We start from the raw sequence: 22,383 nt of genomic DNA on the forward strand, positions 1-22,383 counted from the left end.
TTTTGTGTTCTAACAATGTTAGCTGATAGGAGCTGTAAATAAAAATGTTAATCCCTTAATTCTGCTCTGATTACAAAAACATAAGACCAAGAAGTGGTATTAAATATTTTAAGTACTTTAATAATGGTTTGATAATGCTTTTCCTAGTGTATACACTGATTCAGACTGATTTTATATATCACCACAGTGACCTCTTGTGGAAACAACAATTATCTCACATTTTATTAACTAAATCTTTTAACATACAGGTACCAGACTGAAATTCAAACTGTGAATAAACAGTTCCCATGTGAGCCATTCAAGTTTTTGGAGCCAACTTTAAGACTAGAGTATTGTGAAGCTTTGGCTATGCTTAGAGAAGCAGGAGTTGAAATGGGCGATGAGGAAGATCTAAGGTTGGTCTCTCCAATTTTTGTTTAACTTTACTGCTTAGGTTTACATTGTAAGAATAAATTAGTATTTTTTCACCTGATAAATTTATGTATGTTGTAAAATAAAAATGTTTAATATGGTTTGCCTAGATTTTAATAACTTTGTTTATAAACTTTTCATTTTTCTCCTTTTTTTTTTTTTTTTTTTTTTTTTTTTAGAGATGAGTCATTTGAAACAGGGTCTCCCTGTAGCCCCAACTAGCCTGGAACTTACTATGTAGACCAGGCCAGCCTTGAACTCACAGAGATCTAGCTGCCTCTGCCTCCCAAGTGCTGGGACTAAAGGCATATACCACCATGCCAGAAGGTAAGGAACCAGACCTGACGGCACAGGCCTGTACCCAGGGAGGCTGAAGAAGAAGAATTGCAGGTTTAAAGCTCTCCCCAGGCTACAGAATGAGTTCTGAGCAAGCCTGAGCTTAGGGAGACCTGCCTAAAAATGAACAAAAAGGGGTGGAGGCCATAACTCAGTTGTAGAGCCTTGTTTAGCCTGTGTGGGACCCTATATTCAATTTCTGGTACTGTACAACAAAAAAGAGAATGTAGAGTTTTACCTGTGATTTTTCTCTTTCAAAATCACTGTGATGGCGAGGGTAAAGAGCAAGCTAAATCAGCCTACCCAGGACTAGGCATAAAAATACCAACATCTCCAGGTGTTATCAGTGTATAGTATTTTGTTATCTAAATTCAGCTTATGTTTAATAAAGATTGAAAACTATTGACAGTGTACGTTCCATTCAGAGGTTCCTTGTTAAAAATAGGTAAATCAGGCTGGAGAGATGGCTTAGTGGTTAAGAGCACTGACTGCTCTTGCAGAGGACCTGAGTTCTATTCTGACACCCTCTCTGACTTCTGCAGGTACTGCACAATATGGGCTCACCTACCTACATGCAGGCAGTATACTCATACACATAAAAAAAATAGTGAAATATTTAAAAAATAGATAAATCAGCCTGGAGAGATGGTCAGTGGTTAAGAATACTTCCTGTGCTTCCAATGGACCCGGGTTCTGTTCCCAGCACCCACATGGTGACTAACAACCATTCATAATTCTAAATTCAGGGAATTTGACACTCTCTTCTGGCCCCTGCAGGGCACTGTACACACATGGTATACTTACATACAATACAGGCAAAACACATACACATAAAATAAAAATAATAAATATTTTTTAAAATAGGTAAAATCATCACAAAAGTGCACAATAGATATGTGAAAGGGAAAGGCGATGGTTGTCATTTTTTAGGGTTTTATCCAAAAACATAGTGCACTGTATACCTGTTATCTATTTATTAAAGAAAATTATGATTTTGAGCATCCCTCACATTTTAAGGAAAACCATAAATTTTGTAATTAGTTCAATTCAGATAATTTTTTTTACATATTTTGGAAATTTTAAAAAAAAATTTATTATGAGTGTATTGCCTGTGTGTTTATAAGTGCATCCATGTCATACAATGCCCACAGAGGTCGTAAGAGGGTGTTACATCCCCTGGTACTGGAGTTATGGACAGTTGTTAGCCACTGTGTGGGGCTGGGAACTGAACCTGGGTCCTCTTCAAGAGCAGCCAATACTTTTAGCTCTCCAGCCTCAAATTGTTCTTAATTAATGTAGAAGCTAAAGCAAATACCTCTTCACCACAAAAATTTAATTTGTTTATCGAAACATCATTACCTTTAAAAATTTGGGTATAGCCAGGTGTAGTGGCACACGCCTTTAATCCCAGGGCTTGGAAGCAGAGGCAGGTGGATCTCTGTGAGTTCGAGGCCAGCCTGGTCTACATAGTGAGTTCCAGGCAACTGGGGCTACAGGGAGACCTTGTCTCAAAAAGACCAAAAAAACATAGTGAGTTCCAGGACAGCTGGGACTACAGGAAGACCCTGTCTCAAAAAGACCAAAAAAATAAAAAAATACAAAAAATAAAATATTTTTTAAAAAAAGGTGGTGAGCAAGTCAGGCATAGTGGTATATACATTTAGACCCAGCACTCAGGAGGTGGATCTCTGTGAAATCCAAGGCCAGCCTGGTCTACATAGTGAGTTCCAGGCAACTGGGGCTCTACAGGGAGCTTTTCTAAAAAAAACCAAAAAAAAAAAAAACTTGGGTACACTGGTTTTCATATTACAAACATTTGTGAATAGTACCAAAAAGAGTAGACTATTTAATGGCAAGAGCCTCACATGCTGGCCTAGTGAACTTTATTACACATAATTGTAGTAAAATATTTCACTTGTGGTGTTTTGGGGTCAATGGATTGCCAAACTGTTTGGTTTTAAACCTTGGAGCAGTGTGTATAAGCAGTATGTCGTGGGAAGTGTGTTGGGGAGTGGCTTTCTGAAGTGTTTTTCCTAAAAAGAGCAGGGTAACTGACAGTGCCTTTGGGTCTAGGTTTGTATCCTTCAAGAACTTCAAATAGAAGTAGGTCTTATTAACTTCAAAATTCTTTTAAGTTGCTGTTTGATGGGAATTGGGGAGATGGTTCAGGGGTTAAGAGTGCTTACCGTTCTTCCAGAGATTTGAGTTTGGTTCCTGGTTACCCACATTGGCCAGCTCACAGTTGTGTGTAATTCCAGCTTCTAACCTCTGTGGGTCCCTGCACTCACTTCTGTGAGTGAGACACACATAGACATAATAAAAAATAAACTTGAGAGATGGCTTGGTGATTAAGAGGGAGTACTGCTCTTCCAGAGGACCAGAGGTTAGTTCCCGGCACCCTTATCAAGTGACTTACAACTGCCTGTCACTCACTTCCAGGGGATCCAACACCTCTGACCTCTATGCACACTTGCACATATGCACACATACATACACATAATTTAAAATAAAATTAAAAATTTTTTAAATAAATAATTCTAGGGGTGGAAAGATTGCTCTGTTGTTAAGAGCACTTGCTACTCTTGGAGAGGAACCAGGTTCAGTTCCTAGCACCCATATGGCAGCTCCCAACAATCTGTATAACTCCACTTTCAGAGAATCCAACCTCTCTTCTGGCCTGTGGGCACTGCATGCATGTGATGCACATACATGTGATGCAAGCAAAACAGTCATAAAATAAAAATTAATCTTAAGCCAGGTACAGTAATGCACACCTTTAATCCCAGCACTCAGGAGGCAGATTAATAAATCTTTATCTTAATAAATCTTTAAAATTAAATTTTTACGCTGGATGTAATGGTGTGCATCTTTAATCCCAGCCCTCAGGAGGCAGAGGCAGGTGAATTTCTGTGAGATCAAGGCTACCCTGGTTCACATTGTGACTTCTAGGTGGGCTGTGACTAGGGAAATCCTGTCAAAATAATCAATTTGAAAATTTTAATTTTTACATTGCTATTTATACTTCTTTTTCAGTACTCCAAATGAAAAATTGTTGGGTCGGTTGGTGAAGGAAAAGGTAGGACCTTTAAAAAATTATTTTTATGTGTATGATATGAGGGGAGAGGGGTGAGGTGTACATGACATGCCATGGGTGGGTGGGTGGGTGTGTGTGTGTGTGTGTGTGTGTATCAGAGGACAACTTTGTAAAATTGGTTCCCTCCTTCCACCTTTTTTTTTTATGTGTATGAATGTTATGCCTGCATGGAGGTAAGTGCATCCGTGTCATGCAATGCCCAAGGAGGACATAAGAGGCTGTCGGATCCCCTGGGACTGGAGTTACAGACTTACAGACAGTTGTCAGCTGCCATGTGGGTTCTGGGATTCAAACCCAGATCTTCTGCAAGAACAGTGTTCTTAACCGCTGAGCCATCTCTCCAGCCCCTCCTTCCTTCCTTCCACCTTTACATGGGTTTCAAGGTTTTAACTTAGGTCTCTGGGCTACCACTGAGTCATCTTGCCAGCCCTGAGGTAGACTCTTGATCATACTAGAATTTTTTTCTTTTTCTATTTCTTTTTTTTTTCCCCCCTCGTATCTGAAATGTACCTTGTCATGAGACAACAAAAGAATACTCTGGCATCTCCCTACAGTGGTATACATCTACAATAAATAAAAGAGAACTATGTTTCTGTCCTTAGAAAAAGGAAACAATATTTAGGCAGACTCTGACCAACATTTTAACTAATTCAATATTTGATATTTCTACTAAGTTGTATTGAGATGCCTCTAAAAGGAACTTACTTTAGATTGTCAGATTAGTTAGGAAGGGCCCTGAAGTTTTTTGTTTTTTGTTTTTTGTTTTTGTTTTTGTTCTTTTTGAGACAGGGTCTCCCTGTAGCCCCAGCTGTCCTGGAACTCACTATGTAGACCAGGCTGGCCTTGAACTCATAGAGATCTGCCTGCCTCTGCCTCCCAAGCGCTGGGACTACAGGCGTGCGCCACCACACCCGGCCGTGAAGTCATTTTTTTAAAGGTCATACCTGTGTACTCCTGCTCTTATTTTCTAAAAACTAAAACTCTAAAGACGATAGAAGATACACTTAACAAAATTAAGATAACAATTTTATCTAATTCAAAAAGTCTTTTAGTTCTTCCTGCTCCTTGTACTTGAAATAGTTAAACTGACTGGAGAAATCAACTTTTTTTTTTAATGTTTTGAATTTTTGCAATCTTGATACAATATAATTTGGTGTTATTTAGATTTTCCCACTATCTGCACTTTCCTTTACTGCTCTCTGCACTCTATTTTATCACCTATAGAGTCAGATTTGTGTCCCCAAATGTCCTTCAGTGTGGGTCTATCCACCTGAGCCTGGTTAACCTACCAAGAGTTCTGTCCCTGTATGGGACTGTCTCTCTCTTCCCAGCAGCCATCAGTTGCCACAAGTTCCCTAGGTTGGGTTGGAATTTCTTACCCACTTCCCCATGTCTGTGCTAGAATTTTGTCTACTTTGAACTTGCATGGGACTTGTGCATGCTGTTACCATTGCTGTGAGTTCATATAAGTAACTGACTAGGTATCTGGAGAAACTTTCCCTTTGGTCATCTACCACCTTTGCCTTTTAAAGTCTTTCTGTCACCTTTTCTACAATGACTCCTGTGCTTTAGGAGGCAGAAGTTTGAAATAGGTATCCTATTGAGGGATAAGCACTCTGCAACCTCATGTTCTCTGCACATTGGCCAGGTATGGGTTTCTGTGTTGATCACCATTTGTTGCATAAGGAAACTTTGCTGGTGAGAACTGATAGATGCATTCATTTTATGTGTAGAGATTGCAATAAAGATGCATCACTTAGGGCTAAGCATCTCACAGACACTTATTCTCTGTATTTGACCAGTTGTGCAACTCTGTAATCGTCTCCATCTGTTGCAAAAAGAAGCTTCTTTGATAAATGGTAAGAGGTACACTTGTTTGTAAATATGAGGGTGCATAATTAGAATACTATGAGAAATTACATTGGTCTAGGGATGTGGCAAAACTAGGTTTTTCTCTAGGATCTATGACTTCTCTAGCCATATGTGTTTGGCTATATTTACAATACTACACATAAGTTCCCTCCCATTGAGTGGGCCTTAATTCCAGTTAGATAGTTATTGATTACCCCCAAGATAAAAGTGCCTCTACTGCACTGATAGAAATAGTTTGCTGGGCCGGTCATTGTTGTTTACAGCTGGGTAAACATTGATTTTTCTCTCTTGGCATCTTCTATAGTATCCTCTGATATCATGAGAGCTAGTCTTCAGGGAGGAGGCTTCCAGGTCGGTTCCAGTTCATTTGCTCCAAATCCTGTGTCTGAAGTGTGGCCTTGTCTTCAGCAGTAGGGTCTTACCTTCAGGTTCTGGGAGGCAATCAAGGGCTGTAGCAAAAGTCTGTGTTATTTTGGGAGTCTCTTGGACTACCCTGACCAACAACTCAACAGGAAGTTTCTCCTGCCTGGAATTTTGTCCCTGTTGTTGTTGTTGTTTAGCCTTTAGCTATACACATGGACTCATGTATTTATTGTATTTGTATTTTTCAGTAGGACCTTGAACTAATACATTTCCCTCTTGTGTTTTTTTTTTTTGAGGGGGGGTCTTTTTGAGACAGGGTCTCCCTGTAGCCCCAGCTGTCCTGGAACTCATTATGTGGACCAGGCTGGCCTTGAACTCACAGAGATCCACCTGCCTCTGCCTCCCAAGTGCTGGGATTAAAGGTGTGCGCCACCATGCCTGGCCTCCCTCTTTTTTTTTTTTTTTAATACCATCTAAGTGTTATTTATTTCTTCTCCTCTCACTTCTCGTGTATAGCCCCCCCTACTTCCTCCCAAGTTAAAGTACCCTCTTTTCCTCCCTGATAAGACCTGTCTCCTACTAACCCTCTCTCTCAAAGCTCCTTCTTCCCCTTTACCCCATGTTTCCTTTTCATTTTCCTGGCTCCTGTGGTTACATCAGGATATATACTCACATCTAAGGATTTAGAACTAAGATCCACAAATGAGAGAGAACATAGCATCACTTGTTTTTCTGAATCTGTGGTATTTCACTTAGTATAACAGTTTCTAGATCCAGGCATTTACCTAGAAATTTCATTATTTTCTTTACTGTCAAGTAGAACTCCATTCATCAGTTGAGGGACATTTGGGTTGCTTCCATTTCTTAGCTACTGTAAAAAGAACAGATGAGTCCTTTGGATATAAGTCAAGGAGTGGTAGAACTGGATCATGTGGTAGATTTATTTTTAGTTAAGAGTCCTCCATACTGATTTTCACAGTGATGCACTGCTTTGCAATCCCATTAACAATGAATGAGGGTTTCCCTTTCCATACATCCCCACCAGCATTTGGTATCATTTGTTCTCTTGATCTATTCATTGTTTGTTTGCTGATGTTTTGTTGTTGTTAGTGGTGGTGGTGGTTCTATAACAGATTTATTTTAAAAGGCAAAACACTTAGTTTAAGTACAAGTTGAACAGAGTTGCAGCTAGTCAGAAATGATGCCACCATGTATTTTCTCTCTCCCAGACACTCACCAGTGTTCTCTGAGTCCTATCTAAAAGGAAAAAGGCTCTGATACTTTATTCCTATACATCCTTCTTATATGCGATGTAATTGACAGTTTCTTGTGAACACATTAATTTCTCTACATCGATACCAGTTATTTCAAACCCAAAGTCATCTTCTATGGCCATAATAATCTCTGCTTGGTCCAAACTATCTAAGCCCAAGTCCTTCATAAAATGTGAATTTAGTTTTTGTGAGTCAATCTTGTAGAATCTCAAGACATACAGAACTCAGTCCTTGATTCTCTTAAGGTCAAAGAAAGAGCATCACTGTATTGGTGGTGCAAATGTGAGACTTTCCCTGGCACCTGCACAAGCGCCAAGGCCAGCTGTGGAGCCCCAGGCCTTATCCAGGTTTTCAAGAGGCACAGAGTGGTGCTGAGTGGCAGAGCCAGGGTGAATGTGGGAAGCCGGGGAAGTGGAGCAAAGGTGGAGAGCAGGCAGCGGACACCAGCCGCCATGGCTACACCTACCCAGGGTGCACTGCCAATCTTAAAGTAGTTTTGATTTGCATTTTCCTAGTTACTAAGGATGCTGAAAACTTTTTGAGGTATTTTTTAGCCATTTTTATTTTATTTTATTTTATTTTTTGAAAGCTCTCTGTTCAGATCCATAGCCCATTTTTTAATTGGATCATTTGTTTTCTTCTTGTTTTTTGAGTTCTTTGTGTATTCTGGATAGTAATCCTCTGTCAAATGTGTAGCTGGTGAAGATTTTCTCCCACTCTGAGCTTCCTCTTCACTTGTTTCCTTTGCTATATAGAAGCTTTTTAGTTTAATGAGGTCCCATTTGTCAGTTGTTGACCTTAATTCCTAAGCAACTAAGGTCCGATTTAGAAAGTCCTTTCCTGTACCTATATTTTGTAGGGTACTGCCTATGTTTTCTTCTAACAGTTTCAGCATTTCAGGCTTCAAATATTGAAGTCTTTGATCCATTTGGAGTTGACTTTTGTGCAGGGTGATAGGTCTGGGTCTAATTTCATTCATCTAAACATGGAGATATAATTTTGCCAGCACCATTTGTTGGAGATGCTGCTGTCTTTCTTCCAGTGTGTGTTCTTGGCATCCTAGTTTGTTTCTTCATTGCTGTGACAAAACACTCTGACCACTACCAACTTGGGGAGGAAAGGGTTTATTTATCTTACATCTCCCAGGTCACAGGTCATCAGGGAGCCCAAGGTAGGAACTCAGGGCAGAAACCTGGAGGCAGGAGCTGTAGCACAGGCCAAGGAGGAACACTGCTTACTAGCTTGCTCCCTTGGCTCCTGCTCAGCCTGCTTTCTTATGCAACATAGGCCCACCTGCCCAGGGGTGGCACCACCCACAGGGGGTTGGGCCCTCCCACATCACTAACCAATCAAGAAAATGCCCATGGACCTGGGCACAGACCAGGCCAATAAAGGCAGTTCCCCAATTGAGGCTCCCTCAACCCATGTGAGTCAAGTTGACACTAAAGCTATCCAGCACAGCATCTTTGTCAAATATCAGGTGGCTATAATTGCATGCACTCATGTTTGGGTCTTCTATTTTGTTCCATCCATCTATACCTTTGTCAAATATCTAGTGGCTGTTATTGTGTGCACTCATATTTGGTTCTTCTATTTTGTTCCATTGATCTACAAGGCCGGTTTGTTTGGTTGGTTGTTTTTGACGCTATTGCTAATGGGAGTCTTTCCCTGTACTCTTTTCTCTGATTGCTTGTTATTTGTATATAGAAAGGTTACTCTTGAGTTGTGCCATTAAGTTATTTATTTGTGCTCTTTCTGATTTTTGTAAATTGATTTTGTCTCCTGCCACTTTGCTGAACACACTGATCATTTCTAGGAGTTTTCTGGTAGAATTTTGGGATCTCTTATGTATAATATATCATCAGCAAATAGGAATCATTTGACCTCTTCTTTTCCAATTAGTACCCCTTTAAAATTGCTGTAGCTAGAGTTTCAAGCCCTATATTGAAAAGGAGTGGGTATAGTGAGCAGCCTTGTCTGGTTCCTGATTTTAATGGGAAGGCTTCAAGTTTTTCTCCATTTAGAATAATGTTGACTGTGGGTTTGTTGTATATAGTCTTAATTATGTTGAGGTATGTTCTCTGGAGTCCAAGTCCCTCTATGGCCTTTATCATGAGTGCATGTTGGATTTGATAAAGGCCTTTTTCTGCATCCATTGAGATAATCTTTAAGTTCATTTATATGATTACTGACTTATGTATATTAAACCGTCCCTGCATCTCTGGAATAAAACCAACCTGATCATGGTGGATGATCCTTTTGATCCTTTTGTATGTGATTTGCAAGTATTTTATTGGGAGTTTTTGCATCTATGTTCATTAGGGATATGGGCCTATAGTTTTCTTTTTCTGTTGTATTGATTCCTGGTTTGGATAGTAGAGAGAGTAGTACTGTCCTCATTCCCTGTTTCTCCCTCTGTTTCTTTTTGAATAAGTAGTATTGGCTGTAGACCTTCTTTGAGGGTCTGGTAAATTCTGCTGTGAAACCATCTGGGCTTGGGCTTTTTTTAGAGCTATAAACTTACCTCTTAGGACTGCTTTTAATGTGTCTTAGCTAGTCATGAGAACTCAACTATTTCTGAAACTTAACAAATATTACATTTATACTTTGAAAATAGTGTTTCCACAGTACCCACTTGTCTTTCACTCTGTTGACATTCTCACCTCTAGTCATAACGAAAATGAAGTAAAAAAAACAGTTGATATATGATTTCTTTTTAACTAAATACCTTTTTTTTAACTTTTAAAATTTGTTTTTTTTTTTTATTTTATGTGTATGCGTGTATTGCCTGCATGTAGGTAAGTGCACCCATGTCGTGCAATGCCCGCGGAGGTCAGAAGAGATAGTCGGATCCCCTGGGACTGGAGTTATGGACAGTTGTTAGCTGCCATGTGGGTGCTTGGATTTGAACCTGGGTCTTCTGCAAGAACAACCAGTGTTCTTAACCACTGAGCCATCTCTCCAGCCCCTTAACTAAATATCTTATAGTAACTATTCTAATAGTAGTTCTAGCAGTTTTATGTTAATAGCATTTATTTCAATTGTAGTTTTTATTTTAAGAAAACTAACAATTTTATTTAGCTATCCAAACAGAAAATTAAATTATTGAGAAAATCCAAAGGGGTTTAGTATTATTACAGTTTTTCCACAAAATATTCTATAGATTTAATGGTTTCTGTAAACCCTGAAAAGATTTTGTGTAGTGTAACAAAACAATTCATATAAAGCTTCTGGATGTCTAGACAAACAAGAAAAACAAAGGAAATGACTGAAAATCAAAGATGTTTATTGCAGTTTAGTTTATAATAGGAGAAAATTGCAAAGAGATTATATACTAAAAAAAAAAAAAAAAAATTGAATGGCTGGGTAAGGGGGCATATGCCTTTAGTCCCAGCACTTGGGAGGCAGAGGCAGGCAGATCTCTGTGAAGTCAAGGCCAGCCTGGTCTACATAGTAAGTTCAGGCCAGCTGGAGCTATAGGAAGACTCTGTCTCAAAAGAAAAAATAAATAAATAAATAATAAAGAAATGAATGTTTGAGCTATGCATGAATAGTAAACAACTGTCAAAATAAGGTTCTAGAAGAATTTATAATGTGACTTACCTGCAAGTTATAAATGACTCCTTGAACTTTAAATTATTGTGAGTACTCTGTGTGTGTGTACACATAGGTATGCCACAGGACACTGGTGGAGGTCAAAGAACAAGTCTGTGAAGTAAGTTCACTATGTGAACTTTATGTGGGTTCTGGAGACAAACTTTAGCCTGCCGAACCATCTTGCCCTAGGTGCTCCTTCAAAAAAAGCAAGAGACTCTATAGTACTGCAGTTATAGCAGTTTTGTAAGATAAAAATTAATACTACTTTATAAAATTAGAAAAGTTAGCCTTTTTACTTTTAAATGTGTTTTAATTATATTTGTTCTTTTATAGTATGATACGGATTTTTATGTTCTTGATAAATACCCACTGGCTGTAAGACCTTTCTATACCATGCCTGACCCAAGAAATCCTGTAAGTAATTTCATCTCAAATCACCTGTTTGGGGGAAGGAAGGGAACTTTATAGTAATCACATTTGAATGTTGTAACAGAGTAGCCCTGAGAACTTACATTAAAACCATGTTCCTGGATCATTTTCTCTAAAGATGTATTTGGGGTGGGGGGTAATGATAAATAATACTAGATATGTAAACTTTAGCAAGTCAGTTATCTTCATTTTGACTTTTTAAACTGGTAGTTTTTATTGTGTTTTAGGAGTTAATAATCCAGGTAGCTTGTGGTTTACTGCTATTTTTCCATTACAGTGATTCCCAGATCTTAGTATGTACCTGAAGGGCTTTTTAAAACTCTACCCTTAAAGTTTCTGGTCATTGGTCTGGGGGAAGAATTTAGAAGTTAGCATTTGTAAGTTACCATTAATGCTGAAGGTACCAGTCTAGGAATCAGACCTTTTTTATTTGAAAGTTAAATACTATCAAATGGCTAATAGGAAGCAAGCAAGCATTGGTTAGTTGAGTTTCAATTGAACTTTCCTTAAAAGAAAAAAAAAATTGTTTTTGAGATAGGGTCTCTCTGTAGCCCCAACTGGCCTGGAACTTACTATGTAGACCAGGCTGGCCTCAAACTACCTGTGTCTGCCTCCCAAGTGCTGGGACTGAAAGGCATGTGCCACCATGCCCAGCAAAAGAATTTTTTTTTTTTTTTTTTTTTTTTTTTTTTTTTTTTTTTTTTTTTTTAAAAAAAGAGGACGATAAATCTTTCACTGTGATATATCAACCTGGCCTTGAACTCACAGAGATCCGCCTGCCTCTGCCTCCCGAGTGCTGGGATTAAAGGCATGCGCCACCACGCCCAGCTTAAAAGAAATTTTTTTAAATAAGTGTTCACTATGTAGCATTGGCTGTCCTTGAACTCAGAGATCTGCCTGCCTCTGCCCCCAGTGGTGGGATTAAAGGCTTGCATAACCACACCCAGCAATTAATTAATTCTTTTCTTAATTAAAAAGGCTACCTACTGATAATTTGAATTCTAAGTCTGACCAAAATCATGTCACATTTTAAAACTTTCTAAGAAATAAGGTAAAATAAAAATCAGCACCACTTCTTTAGATGTATGCTCTGAGAGATAAGGTAGAAGGAGAACAGAGTGTGATACAGGGAAGGAAGAGACTATTCAGCCCTGGCAGGTCTACCATAGAGAAAAATTATGTTCTTTGGAGGTTCTAGCATTAACTGTATGGAAAATGGACTTTCTCTTTGTACAACATAGATTTTCTCTCCACATGCTTAGAATGGAAAAAGTGTGATAGTGTAACACTTGAAGAACAGTGGTGCTTCATTTGGCAGGTTTTTTGTTGTTTCTGTTTTTTTCTCCAGAAACAGTCCAACTCGTATGATATGTTCATGAGAGGAGAAGAAATATTGTCTGGAGCTCAAAGAATACATGATCCTCAGCTGCTAACAGAGAGAGCCTTACATCATGGAATTGGTAAACAATTTTAAATATTTAGAACAATTCTGAAAACACATCATAAACATCATAGACTTCTCAGAAAATCATTTTTTCAAATCTTGATTACAGTAATTGCTTTTGTAATTTTTACACTAAATAAGGTGATAAATTATGTTTTGTTTTTGTAGATTTGGAAAAAATCAAAGCTTACATTGATTCCTTCCGCTTTGGAGCCCCTCCTCATGCTGGTGGAGGCATTGGTAATACTCTTACTGCTTACAAATCTATGAATGCTAAGTAAAATACAAATTAAAAGGGCATAGTGTTTTCCTTTCAGTGGTTGTAACAATTGATACATCATTATATGTAAAAGGATAAAATTAGACCTTTACCTAACTCCAGATAAAAAATTAAGCCAAAATTGGGCTGGAGAGATCAGGCAGCTCACAGCCACCTGTATTCCTATTTCAAGGGATCCTCCATTGCCTTCTGGATATGTGCGTATACCCATCCAGGCACACAACATACACATAAATAATAACAAATCTGGAAAAAAAAACCCAAAACACCAAAATGGATCAGAGGGTTAAATAAAAGCCTAACACTGTAAAACTCTTAGAAGAAAATGGGCAAAAGCATCAGAACATTGAATTTGGCAATGGTATCTTAGATGTGATGCGCATGTAACACATAGCACAATAGTCAAGTTGGGCTTAGGAAAAGTTTTAAATTCTGTGCATCAAGACAGTTATAACATGGTGTGGTGGTGCATGCCTTTAATCACAGGCAGCTCTTTGTGAGATCCAGGCCAGCCTGGTTTACATAGCGAGTTCCAGGCCATCTGGGGTTACGGAGAAACCCTGCCTCAAAAAATAAAAACAAAGGGCCTGGACAGGTGGCTCAACAGTTAGGCTGCTCTTACTGAGGACCTGGGTTCAATTCCCAGCACCCATATGGCGACTAACAGCTATCTGTCACTCCAGTTCCAAGTAATCTGACACCCTCTTTTGACCTCCTTAGGCACCTTCCTCAGGGTGCACCTACCTACATGCAGGCAATACACTCATACACATAAAATAATAAAATATTTTTAAAAATTAAAACAAGGGGCTGGAGAGATGGCTCAGCGGTTAAGAGCACTGACTGCTCTTGCAGAGAGGACCCGGGTTTGATTCTCAGCACCCACATGGTGGCTACAAACTATTCTTAACTCCAGTTCCAGGGGACTCCGAACCCCTCTTCTGACCTCCGGCATTGCACGGCACGGGTGTACTCATATACATGCATGCAATATACTCATACACATAAAATAAGTATAATAGAATAAAAAATATTTTTTTAAAAATTAAAACAAAAAGACAGTTATCTGCTTAGCACATACAAGGCCCTTGGTTTGCCCCCTATTACTTAAAAAAGAAATAGCTCAGTGTTTACTTTCTTTGGAACTCAATATGTAGACAGGGCTTGCCTGATCTCTGCCAAGTGATTAACCAGGTAATTAAAGGCTTGCACCACCACACCCAGTTTATTTCTTTACACAGACCCTGGGTTTGATTCCTAGTATCAACAAAAACAAAAAATGAAGGAAGGAAAACAAGAGTAAAAAGGCATTCTGTACAGTGGGAACAAATATCTGCAGGTCATATATCTGATCAAAGATGAATATCTACAATAAAAACAACTGAAGTTCAAAATGGGCAAAGGACTTGAGCAGACATTTCTCCAAAAGATGATGTACAAATGAACAGTGCGCACGTGAACAGATGCTCAACATCAGTCATCAGTGAAATACCACTTCACACATGCTAAGATAACTCCTACCTTTTTTTTTTTTTTTTGGTGTTTTTGAGACCAGGTCTCCCTGTAGCCCCAGCTGGCCTGGAACTTACTGTGTAGACCAGGCTGACCTTGAACTCATAGAGATCTGCCTGCCTCTGCCTCTTCTGAGTGCTGGGACTAAATGTGTGTGCCACTACGCCTGGCACTCCTCCCTTTTTAAAAAAGAAGTGTTGGGAGTGCTGCAGAGATGGCTCAGCAGTTAAGAACACTGAGTGTTCTTGAAGAAGACCCAGGTTCAAATCCCAGCACCCACATGGCAGCTAACAACTGTCCGTAACTCCAGTTCCAGGGGATCTGACAGCCTCTTCTGTCCTCTGTGGGCATTGCATGACACCGGTGCCCTTACCTACATGCAGTCATAACACTTATAAAATAAAAATAATAAAATATTTTTTTAAAGTGTTGGGAATGTAGTGAATTAATATGCCACCTTCCTTGGAAAACAAGGTGGTGGTTCCTCAAAAGGATGAAGAATTACCATATGAAATATATTTTGGTTATACCCAAAAGATAAAATTACAGTATGATCCAGGGGTTTAATTCTGTGTTCTTTGCCTGGGAGAATTGAAAAAGATAGGTTAAAGAAATACTTGCGTGCACATGTTCATAGTGGTATTCCCAGAGGCTGACACATGGAGCAGACAGGCAACTGTCACGGGTAAATGACTAAGCAGAATGTGGTACAAACTCAGGATCCCCTTGTCTGACATCTTCGGGACCAGAAGTATTTCAAACTTTGTAGTTCTTGGATTTTGGAATATTTTCATAGACTTTTACTGTTGAACATCCTTGAGTACTACATGATGCCCAAAGTTTCAGATTTTGGAGCATATTGACTGAATTGGTTTTGTTTTGTTTTTTGTCTTTTTGAGACAGGGTCTCCCTGTAGCCACAACTGGCTTGGAACTCATTGTGTAGCCCTGGCTGGCCTGCATCACACAGAGCTCCTCCTGCCTCTGCCTCCCAAGTCACGGGATTAAAGGCCTGTGCCACCACACCTGGCTCCATACTAAAATTTTTTAATAAAAATGTTTAACCTATATTGCTGGTCAAACTTACAAGGGAAGGAAATTCTGAAATGTGTTACAGCATGGATGAACCATGAAGACATTATGCCAAATCAAATAAAACTGTGGCAAAAGGGAAAATTTTGTGTGTATGATTCTACTTACATGAGGTATTTGAAAGTGGTTAGATTCAGAAACAAGAGAATAGGATGTAGATTGACTATGACTGGAGGAACAGAAAATGGAGAATTAATGTTTAACAGGTATAAAGTTTCAGCTTTATAAAATAAATGTTATGTTCTACCAAAAAACTATTAGTAGGTTTTCAGAAAAGGGATTAATTGTCTTTTCTTATCCACAGGGTTGGAACGGGTAACGATGCTGTTTTTGGGACTGCATAACGTGCGCCAGACCTCAATGTTCCCTCGTGATCCCAAGCGACTCACACCTTAAAGCCACACTTTTTAGTCTCTCCAGTAACCTGCTATTGATCAGGCTGTACCTGAGGTACTTAAAATATGCAATAGAAGTGCCCCAGTTATTTTTTAATTAATCCAGTATAAGTTAAGAAAAAACATTTTATAACTTAGATGTGCTTTGGTAGAAAGTGCTTGAACGTTTTAATGAGAATTTCCTATGATAAAATTCATGTTACAATTCATATTTCATTACTATGGTAAATATTAACAAGAATTTTAAACAGTTAAGATTGTGTAAATTTTTCTTTTTTATATTATGATGGTTACAGTATTAACATCTAAATTTTCAATATTTGAACTTTTTACTCTTGACGTTGAGATAAGAACAAATGGAGAAATACCCAGGATTTTAACATGTATGAAATTGATATGCCACGGGAAATTAAAGTGTCGGTTCTTAGAGAAATCACTTGAAATATGTGAGAACACTGGTTAGAAACAGAAATGCTGTGTGAAACTTAAATTCTGAAGCTGAATTTCAATAAAAACTTAAAGCTAATTATAGTTTGTGTGACGTTTTGCTGGTCTGATTTTATATAACTGGTCTTGGCATTTGTTTTGGTGGTTTTTTTGGTCTTTTTGAAACAGGGTCTCCCTGTAGCCCCAGCTGTCCTAGAACTCACTACGTAGACCAGGCTGGCTTTGAACTCACAGAGATCCCCCTGCTTCTGCCTCCCGAGTGCTGGGATTAAAGGCATGCGCCACCACACCCGGCCAGTTCTTGGCATTTGTACTTTGGGAAAATAAAAAGTGGACAACTGGTCTGGAGAGATGGCTTGGCAGTTGTGATCACTTGCTGCTCTTGCAGAGGACCCAGATTCAATTCCCAGCACTCACATAATGGCTAACAGCTGTCCAGAATTCCAGTTCCAGGTATCCCGTGCCCTCTTCTTCTGCAGGCAGTGCACTTACAGCCATGCAAGTAAAACACTCATACACATAAAAAAATTAAAAACATAATAAATGAAAAGAACCTTAAAATTAAAAAAAATTTTTTTTAAGTAGACAACTGGCCTTATGTAAATGTTTAACATAAAAACTGATACAAGCCGGGTGTGGTGGCGCACACCTGTAGTCCCAGCACTCCGGAGGCAGAGGCAGGTGGATCTCTGTGAGTTCAAGGCCAGCCTGGTCTACATTCCTATGATTCCAGCAATAGGGAGGTCCAGGCAGAACGGTCAAAAGATCATCCTCAGCTACATGAGACAAAAAGGGAAAAAAGGGACTGGAGAGACAGCTCAGCAGTTAAGAGCTCTTAAATCCAAGGACCAAAATTTATTTCCAGCATCCATGTTGAGTCGCTCACAACCACCTATAACTCCAGCTCCAGGGAATCTGGATGCCTCTAGCATCCATAGACACCTGCACTCACGTGCACATACGTGTGATCAGAAATAAATCTTTCTTTTTTTTTGGTCTTTTTGAGACAGGGTCTCCCAGTAGCACCAGCTGTCCTGGAACTCACTATGTAGACCAGGCTGGCCTTGAACTCACAGAGATCCACCTGTCTCTGCCTCCTGAGTGCTGGGATTAAAGGCATGCGCCACCACACCCGGGAGAAATAAATCTTTTTTAAAAGTGTTTGGTAGGGGCTGGAGAGATGGGTCAGCAGTTAAAAGCACTGGCTGCTCTTGCAGAGGACCCGGATTCGATTCCCAGCACCCACACGGCGACTAATAACTATCCGTAACTCCAGTCCCAGGGGATCTGACACCCACTTCTGACCTCCTCAGGTCATGTGGTAAAACCTATAAAAATAGGCACAAAATGTAAAGATCTCAGCATACATTAGTGCCAACAAGAGACTACCATAAAGAAGCTCTGGCAGACAGCTTGACTTGACCTGTCAGAACTTACCATGCTGGGCACAACTGCCAGGTGGTAGGTTCGAGACATGGGCCAACTTGAGATCTATTCACCACAGCTGAGCTAGTCACTCTCACTGCCCAATGTCCTGTTTGCCAGCAGCAGGAATTGATGCTGTGCCCCACTGTGACACTATGATGTCAGATACTTCCAACCTGGAAGGGGCAGCAATGCATCTCTGACTAGATACAACACCTTCTAGTTTTACGTAACACCTGATCTAGACAGTGTCCTAGGACTCATAAAAGTTGATGTGCCAACATGGAATCCTGCTCTGCAGCTCAGACCGAGCCCCACTTCACCACAGAGAAAACCCCTATGTGTGATTTCTCAAGCTTGACCATAGATGAATCCAAAGCTTCAGATCCTCCTGCCAACCATGCCCTTCATTCTTAAATCTCCATCTGAGGCAGGGGCAGCGTTTATATAGGGCTTCGTACATGCTGGGCAAACACTCTGCCAACTGGGCTACATCCACAGCCCCACCATGCCCATTTGTGATGATTAAATAGGAGATAATATATCTGGCATTTATAGCAAAAATTATTAAAGTGTGTCTACACAAAATATGGCTCTTGCTTCAAAGGCAGTAAGAGTTTCTTGGGGGCCAAATATGAGTGATCAAGACCTGGGAACATGGATTCTGGTTGCCAGAATAACATGCTCCATCGTGGAAGAGGTCTTATGAACAAAAGTCATAAATCAATGTATTTACCAAATACATTGGTGAGCATCAGCAGGCTATAGCAGAAGTAGCATAGAGCAGGAATTTTAGCAGTTTCAGGTACCGTCTGATGGCATTCTTAGTTTTAGAGCTGTGGAAGCCAGACATCTAACAGTACATTTTGAAAGTTTTACTTAGTAGTCACAAGGATCTTATCAAACATGGTGCTTTGCAGTAAATACCTATTAAAAGGGGGCAAAGGAAGGCCAGTGCAAGATGGCTCAGTGGTATCACTTAGCACTTGCAGCCAAACCTGATGACCTGAGTTCAGTCCCTGGGACCCACATGGTAGAAGTAAAGAACCAACTCCCACAAATTGTCCTCCACAGGTACCATCACACATGTGCATGTCCACCCACATACACACAAAATAATCATTTTAATATTTTTTCTTAATTTAAAGGACTAAAACAAGGTCATTCTGGCTGTTGACCTTCAACATCCAATCTTTCCACAGCTATGATGTTCTAAGTGCAGCGTGTGTCCATTCTTTGACATTGAGACAAAACAGGTAATCTCTAAGTTCACAACTGAGAACCAAGTAATTGAGCTACCAAAAATAAATCTCATACTATATTAAGTTTATGACTTTGTGTTGAGCCACATTCATACCTATCCTGGAGTGCATGTGGCCCACAGGCTAAAGGTTGGACATGCCTCTAAGTGAATCAGTCTGCTAAAGCTTTAATATAGCTGAAACTTCAGAGTTCTCTGAAGAGAAAGCAACATGAGTAAAAGAAAAGGTATGCAAAGGAGAGTCCAGAGGAGCCAAACACAAGATTCTCCCAGAGCCCTTTCTCTGAGTCTCCCAGAAGGCACTTCACTTTTGCCCTTTCTCTGAGTCTCCCAGAAGGCACTTCACTTCTTGTCCCAAACCCCTTTCCCTGAGTGTCATTGTGGTAGGAATCTCCCACAACAAAAAGGAATGCAACATGGTCTGTGTCTGTCATGGCCTTGTAGTACAGAACATCCAGTTAGATATGTGTGTTATCATATATGAGAGACAAACTGAACTGTAAAGGCAAACTAACAGGGTATAAAAGGCTGGGTCTTAGTTCCAGGGGATCCGACAGCCTCTTCTGACCTCCGCGGGCATTGCACAACACGGGTGCACTTACCTACATGCAGGTAATACACACATACACATAAAAATAATAAAATTGAAAAAAAAATGGCTGGATCTTTCTTTGGGGCTTTGTCTTTTGGGTATGAACCCAGAGAGCCAGGTGAAAATAAACTACTTACTGGAGAAAAGAAACACCTTGGTGTCTCGTCTCTCTCTGCATAGCACCTGTGACATCACAGGACTTCCTTCATGTCTCATAGCCCTTTCCCTGACTTTCCCACAAAGCATTTCACTCCCCACAGCCTTTTTCCTGGGTGTCATTCATTTCACTCCCCACAGTCCTTTGCCTCAGTCTCTCAGAATGCACTCAACTTCTCTCCAGCATTGAACAATGACAATGTGACCCAACCAAACCCATTTTGCCTGTAACCCAGCAGACCATTTCCCTAAAACAAATTTCATAGTTTATTCATGAGAGCCAAGGGAGATAGATGATGGAAGAGTCTTTTATATCTGCCTCCCTAAGTAGAGGGTTTAGGGATATTCATGGAATAGAGAGGCAGGTGGGCTAAGGTGTGGGAAAAGGCAGTTAGGGGTAAGGAAAAGAAGTAATTGGTGGTCTGTGCTTGCAGAATTAATCTTCATAGTGAACTGCCAAAGATGGCTCCATTTTGTTCTAGCTGACTATTTTTGCTTTGCCCTATATTTTGCCCAGCCACTCACCTCCCCCAACTACATCCTTCGAGACAGAATGCTCTAATCCAGCAGCACCTGCCTTCTAGGAAGTTTATTCTGTAATACTGGGAAACATTTTTGAGAAGACTGGTCTTTGTCTAACAGAAACGTTTTGTTGTCTGGCCTGTCCATGGTATGATGTAATTGTGGTTTCTGGCTTTACAAACCCGACCCTGCCTCTCCTTGGATTCAGCAGCTCTTGACTGCCAGCAATAAAGAACGCTTAATCCAACCATCACTGTGTGGCATTCTTCTGTGACTTGGGCTGGGTATAACAGTAACTCTTCATAAAGATGAAGAAAGGAAAAATGGGCAAGAAAAGAGACCGTATGTGTCTGGTGTGTGTGTGTGTGTGTGTACACGTGTGTGTGCACACGTGTGTGTAGGGCCAGAAGTTGATGTCAGGTGTCTTTCAATCCTTCACTTTTTGTTTGTTGTTGTTTTAGACAGTGTCTCCCTGGAACTCAGTATGTAGACCAGCCTGGCCTGCATCTCAGAGCCCCACCTGCCTCTGCCTCCCAAGTGCTGGAATTAAAGGCATGTGCCACCACACCTGGCTCTACCTTATTTTTTCAGACAGGGTCTCTTAGTGAACCTGAAGCAGCAAGCTTCAGAGATCCTCCTGTCTCTCCCTCTCCCCCAGCACTGGGGTTACAGATACATGCCACTGTACCCAGCTTTTTACATGGGTGCTGGGGATCTGAACTCAGGTCCTCATGCTTTCACAGCAAGCACTTTATCGACTGAGCCATCTCCTCTAGTCCTAAGAGTTAGCCCTTTTGAAAGAATGAAACAGAATCTGGTCAGCAAACTGCTTCAAGACACCTTTAAGGTCCATTCTTAGTGCACTAAGGTTGTAACTAAGTAGGAAACACTGCTGATCTCCAGGTCCTAAAATACAAGAGTAAAGGCATCATGTGGAACTGGTGAATGGCTGAGGGATGCAGGGCCTCAACAATTCCACATCTTAAGGTAATACCTTCAGTTGAAGATCTTTACAGTATAGGCCTTAATAATGTATGTTAAAATATTTACTTGAACAATCTGCCCACTTTAACATATTTAAATATCCTGTAAGCCTCAAAAACTGGAAGTGGTCCAGATTTATGTATCTTGGAGGCCCAGAAAAAAAAAAAGTACTGGTGAAACAGTTTGAAGTCATTAGCACCCAGGTTTTAACTAAAGTCAAAGAAGGACCTGGGTATATGGCTCAGTTGGTAGAGTTCTTGCCTAGCACACAGGAAACTTTAGATTCAGTCCCCAGCACCACACATGCTGGCTGTGATGGCGTAATAAGAAATTCAAGGTCATTTCCAGCTACATACCAAATTCAACGCTAGCCTGTGCTACATAAGACCCATATTTTGCATATTTTACTGGATCAGCAAGAACCTAAAGCTATGCCATCCCTGACTCTCACTGAGGCACTCTCCTGTGGTTGGTTTACATCTTATTTCTTTCATCCAGGCAGTTATGGAGGTTTAACTCATTTTTCCTTTCCACAAAGCCTTACTCTTACCAATACCAGTAAGACGAGTTAAAAAACATAAAAACAAGAAAAATTCTTTTAAAAATCCTCCCTTGGAGCCACTCCCAATCCCGGGAGTTCTTTCTCACTTTTCCTTAATATATCTACGTTCGCTCTGAAAAAAAAAAAAATAGAGAAAGAAAGGGGAAAAAAACCTGAAAAGCCACCAGGACGTGGGTCTGAACTCTTTTTTTTCCTATTGCGAAGTCAAAATAACCTTAGAACGGATGCCATAACACTACGCATGGGCAAAAGGCTTCCCCGGCTCTTCCAGTTTGGCGCGAAAATAGGCGCTCGACGGGCGGGACTCTAGGCGGAGCCTCTATTGATTGGTCAGGT

General features: G+C 40.2%; 1 protein-coding gene and 1 pseudogene across 2 annotated transcripts in view; one reads left to right on the top strand and one right to left on the bottom strand.

Annotated features, from left to right (window-relative positions):
• Positions 1-16,629, top strand: part of Dars (aspartyl-tRNA synthetase) — a 75,120-nt gene extending 58,491 nt beyond the window's left edge. The window contains exons 11-16 of one of the 2 annotated variants that reach the window (XM_008833657.3): positions 249-395; positions 3,781-3,823; positions 11,281-11,361; positions 12,725-12,836; positions 12,989-13,060; positions 16,008-16,629. In XM_008833657.3, coding sequence (XP_008831879.1) covers positions 249-395; positions 3,781-3,823; positions 11,281-11,361; positions 12,725-12,836; positions 12,989-13,060; positions 16,008-16,099 — 547 coding nt within the window. In that variant the 3' untranslated portion in view covers positions 16,100-16,629. The remainder of the gene's footprint in view (positions 1-248; positions 396-3,780; positions 3,824-11,280; positions 11,362-12,724; positions 12,837-12,988; positions 13,061-16,007) is intronic. The other variant, XM_029563814.1, reaches the window with a different exon arrangement.
• LOC115070470 lies at positions 7,254-7,822 on the bottom strand (annotated as a pseudogene).
• Positions 16,630-22,383: the final 5,754 nt, after the last annotated feature.

Source organism: Nannospalax galili, unplaced genomic scaffold (assembly GCF_000622305.1).
Source record: "Nannospalax galili isolate Female #2095 unplaced genomic scaffold, S.galili_v1.0 scaffold135, whole genome shotgun sequence".
In the NCBI taxonomy this organism is placed as follows: domain Eukaryota; kingdom Metazoa; phylum Chordata; class Mammalia; order Rodentia; family Spalacidae; genus Nannospalax; species Nannospalax galili.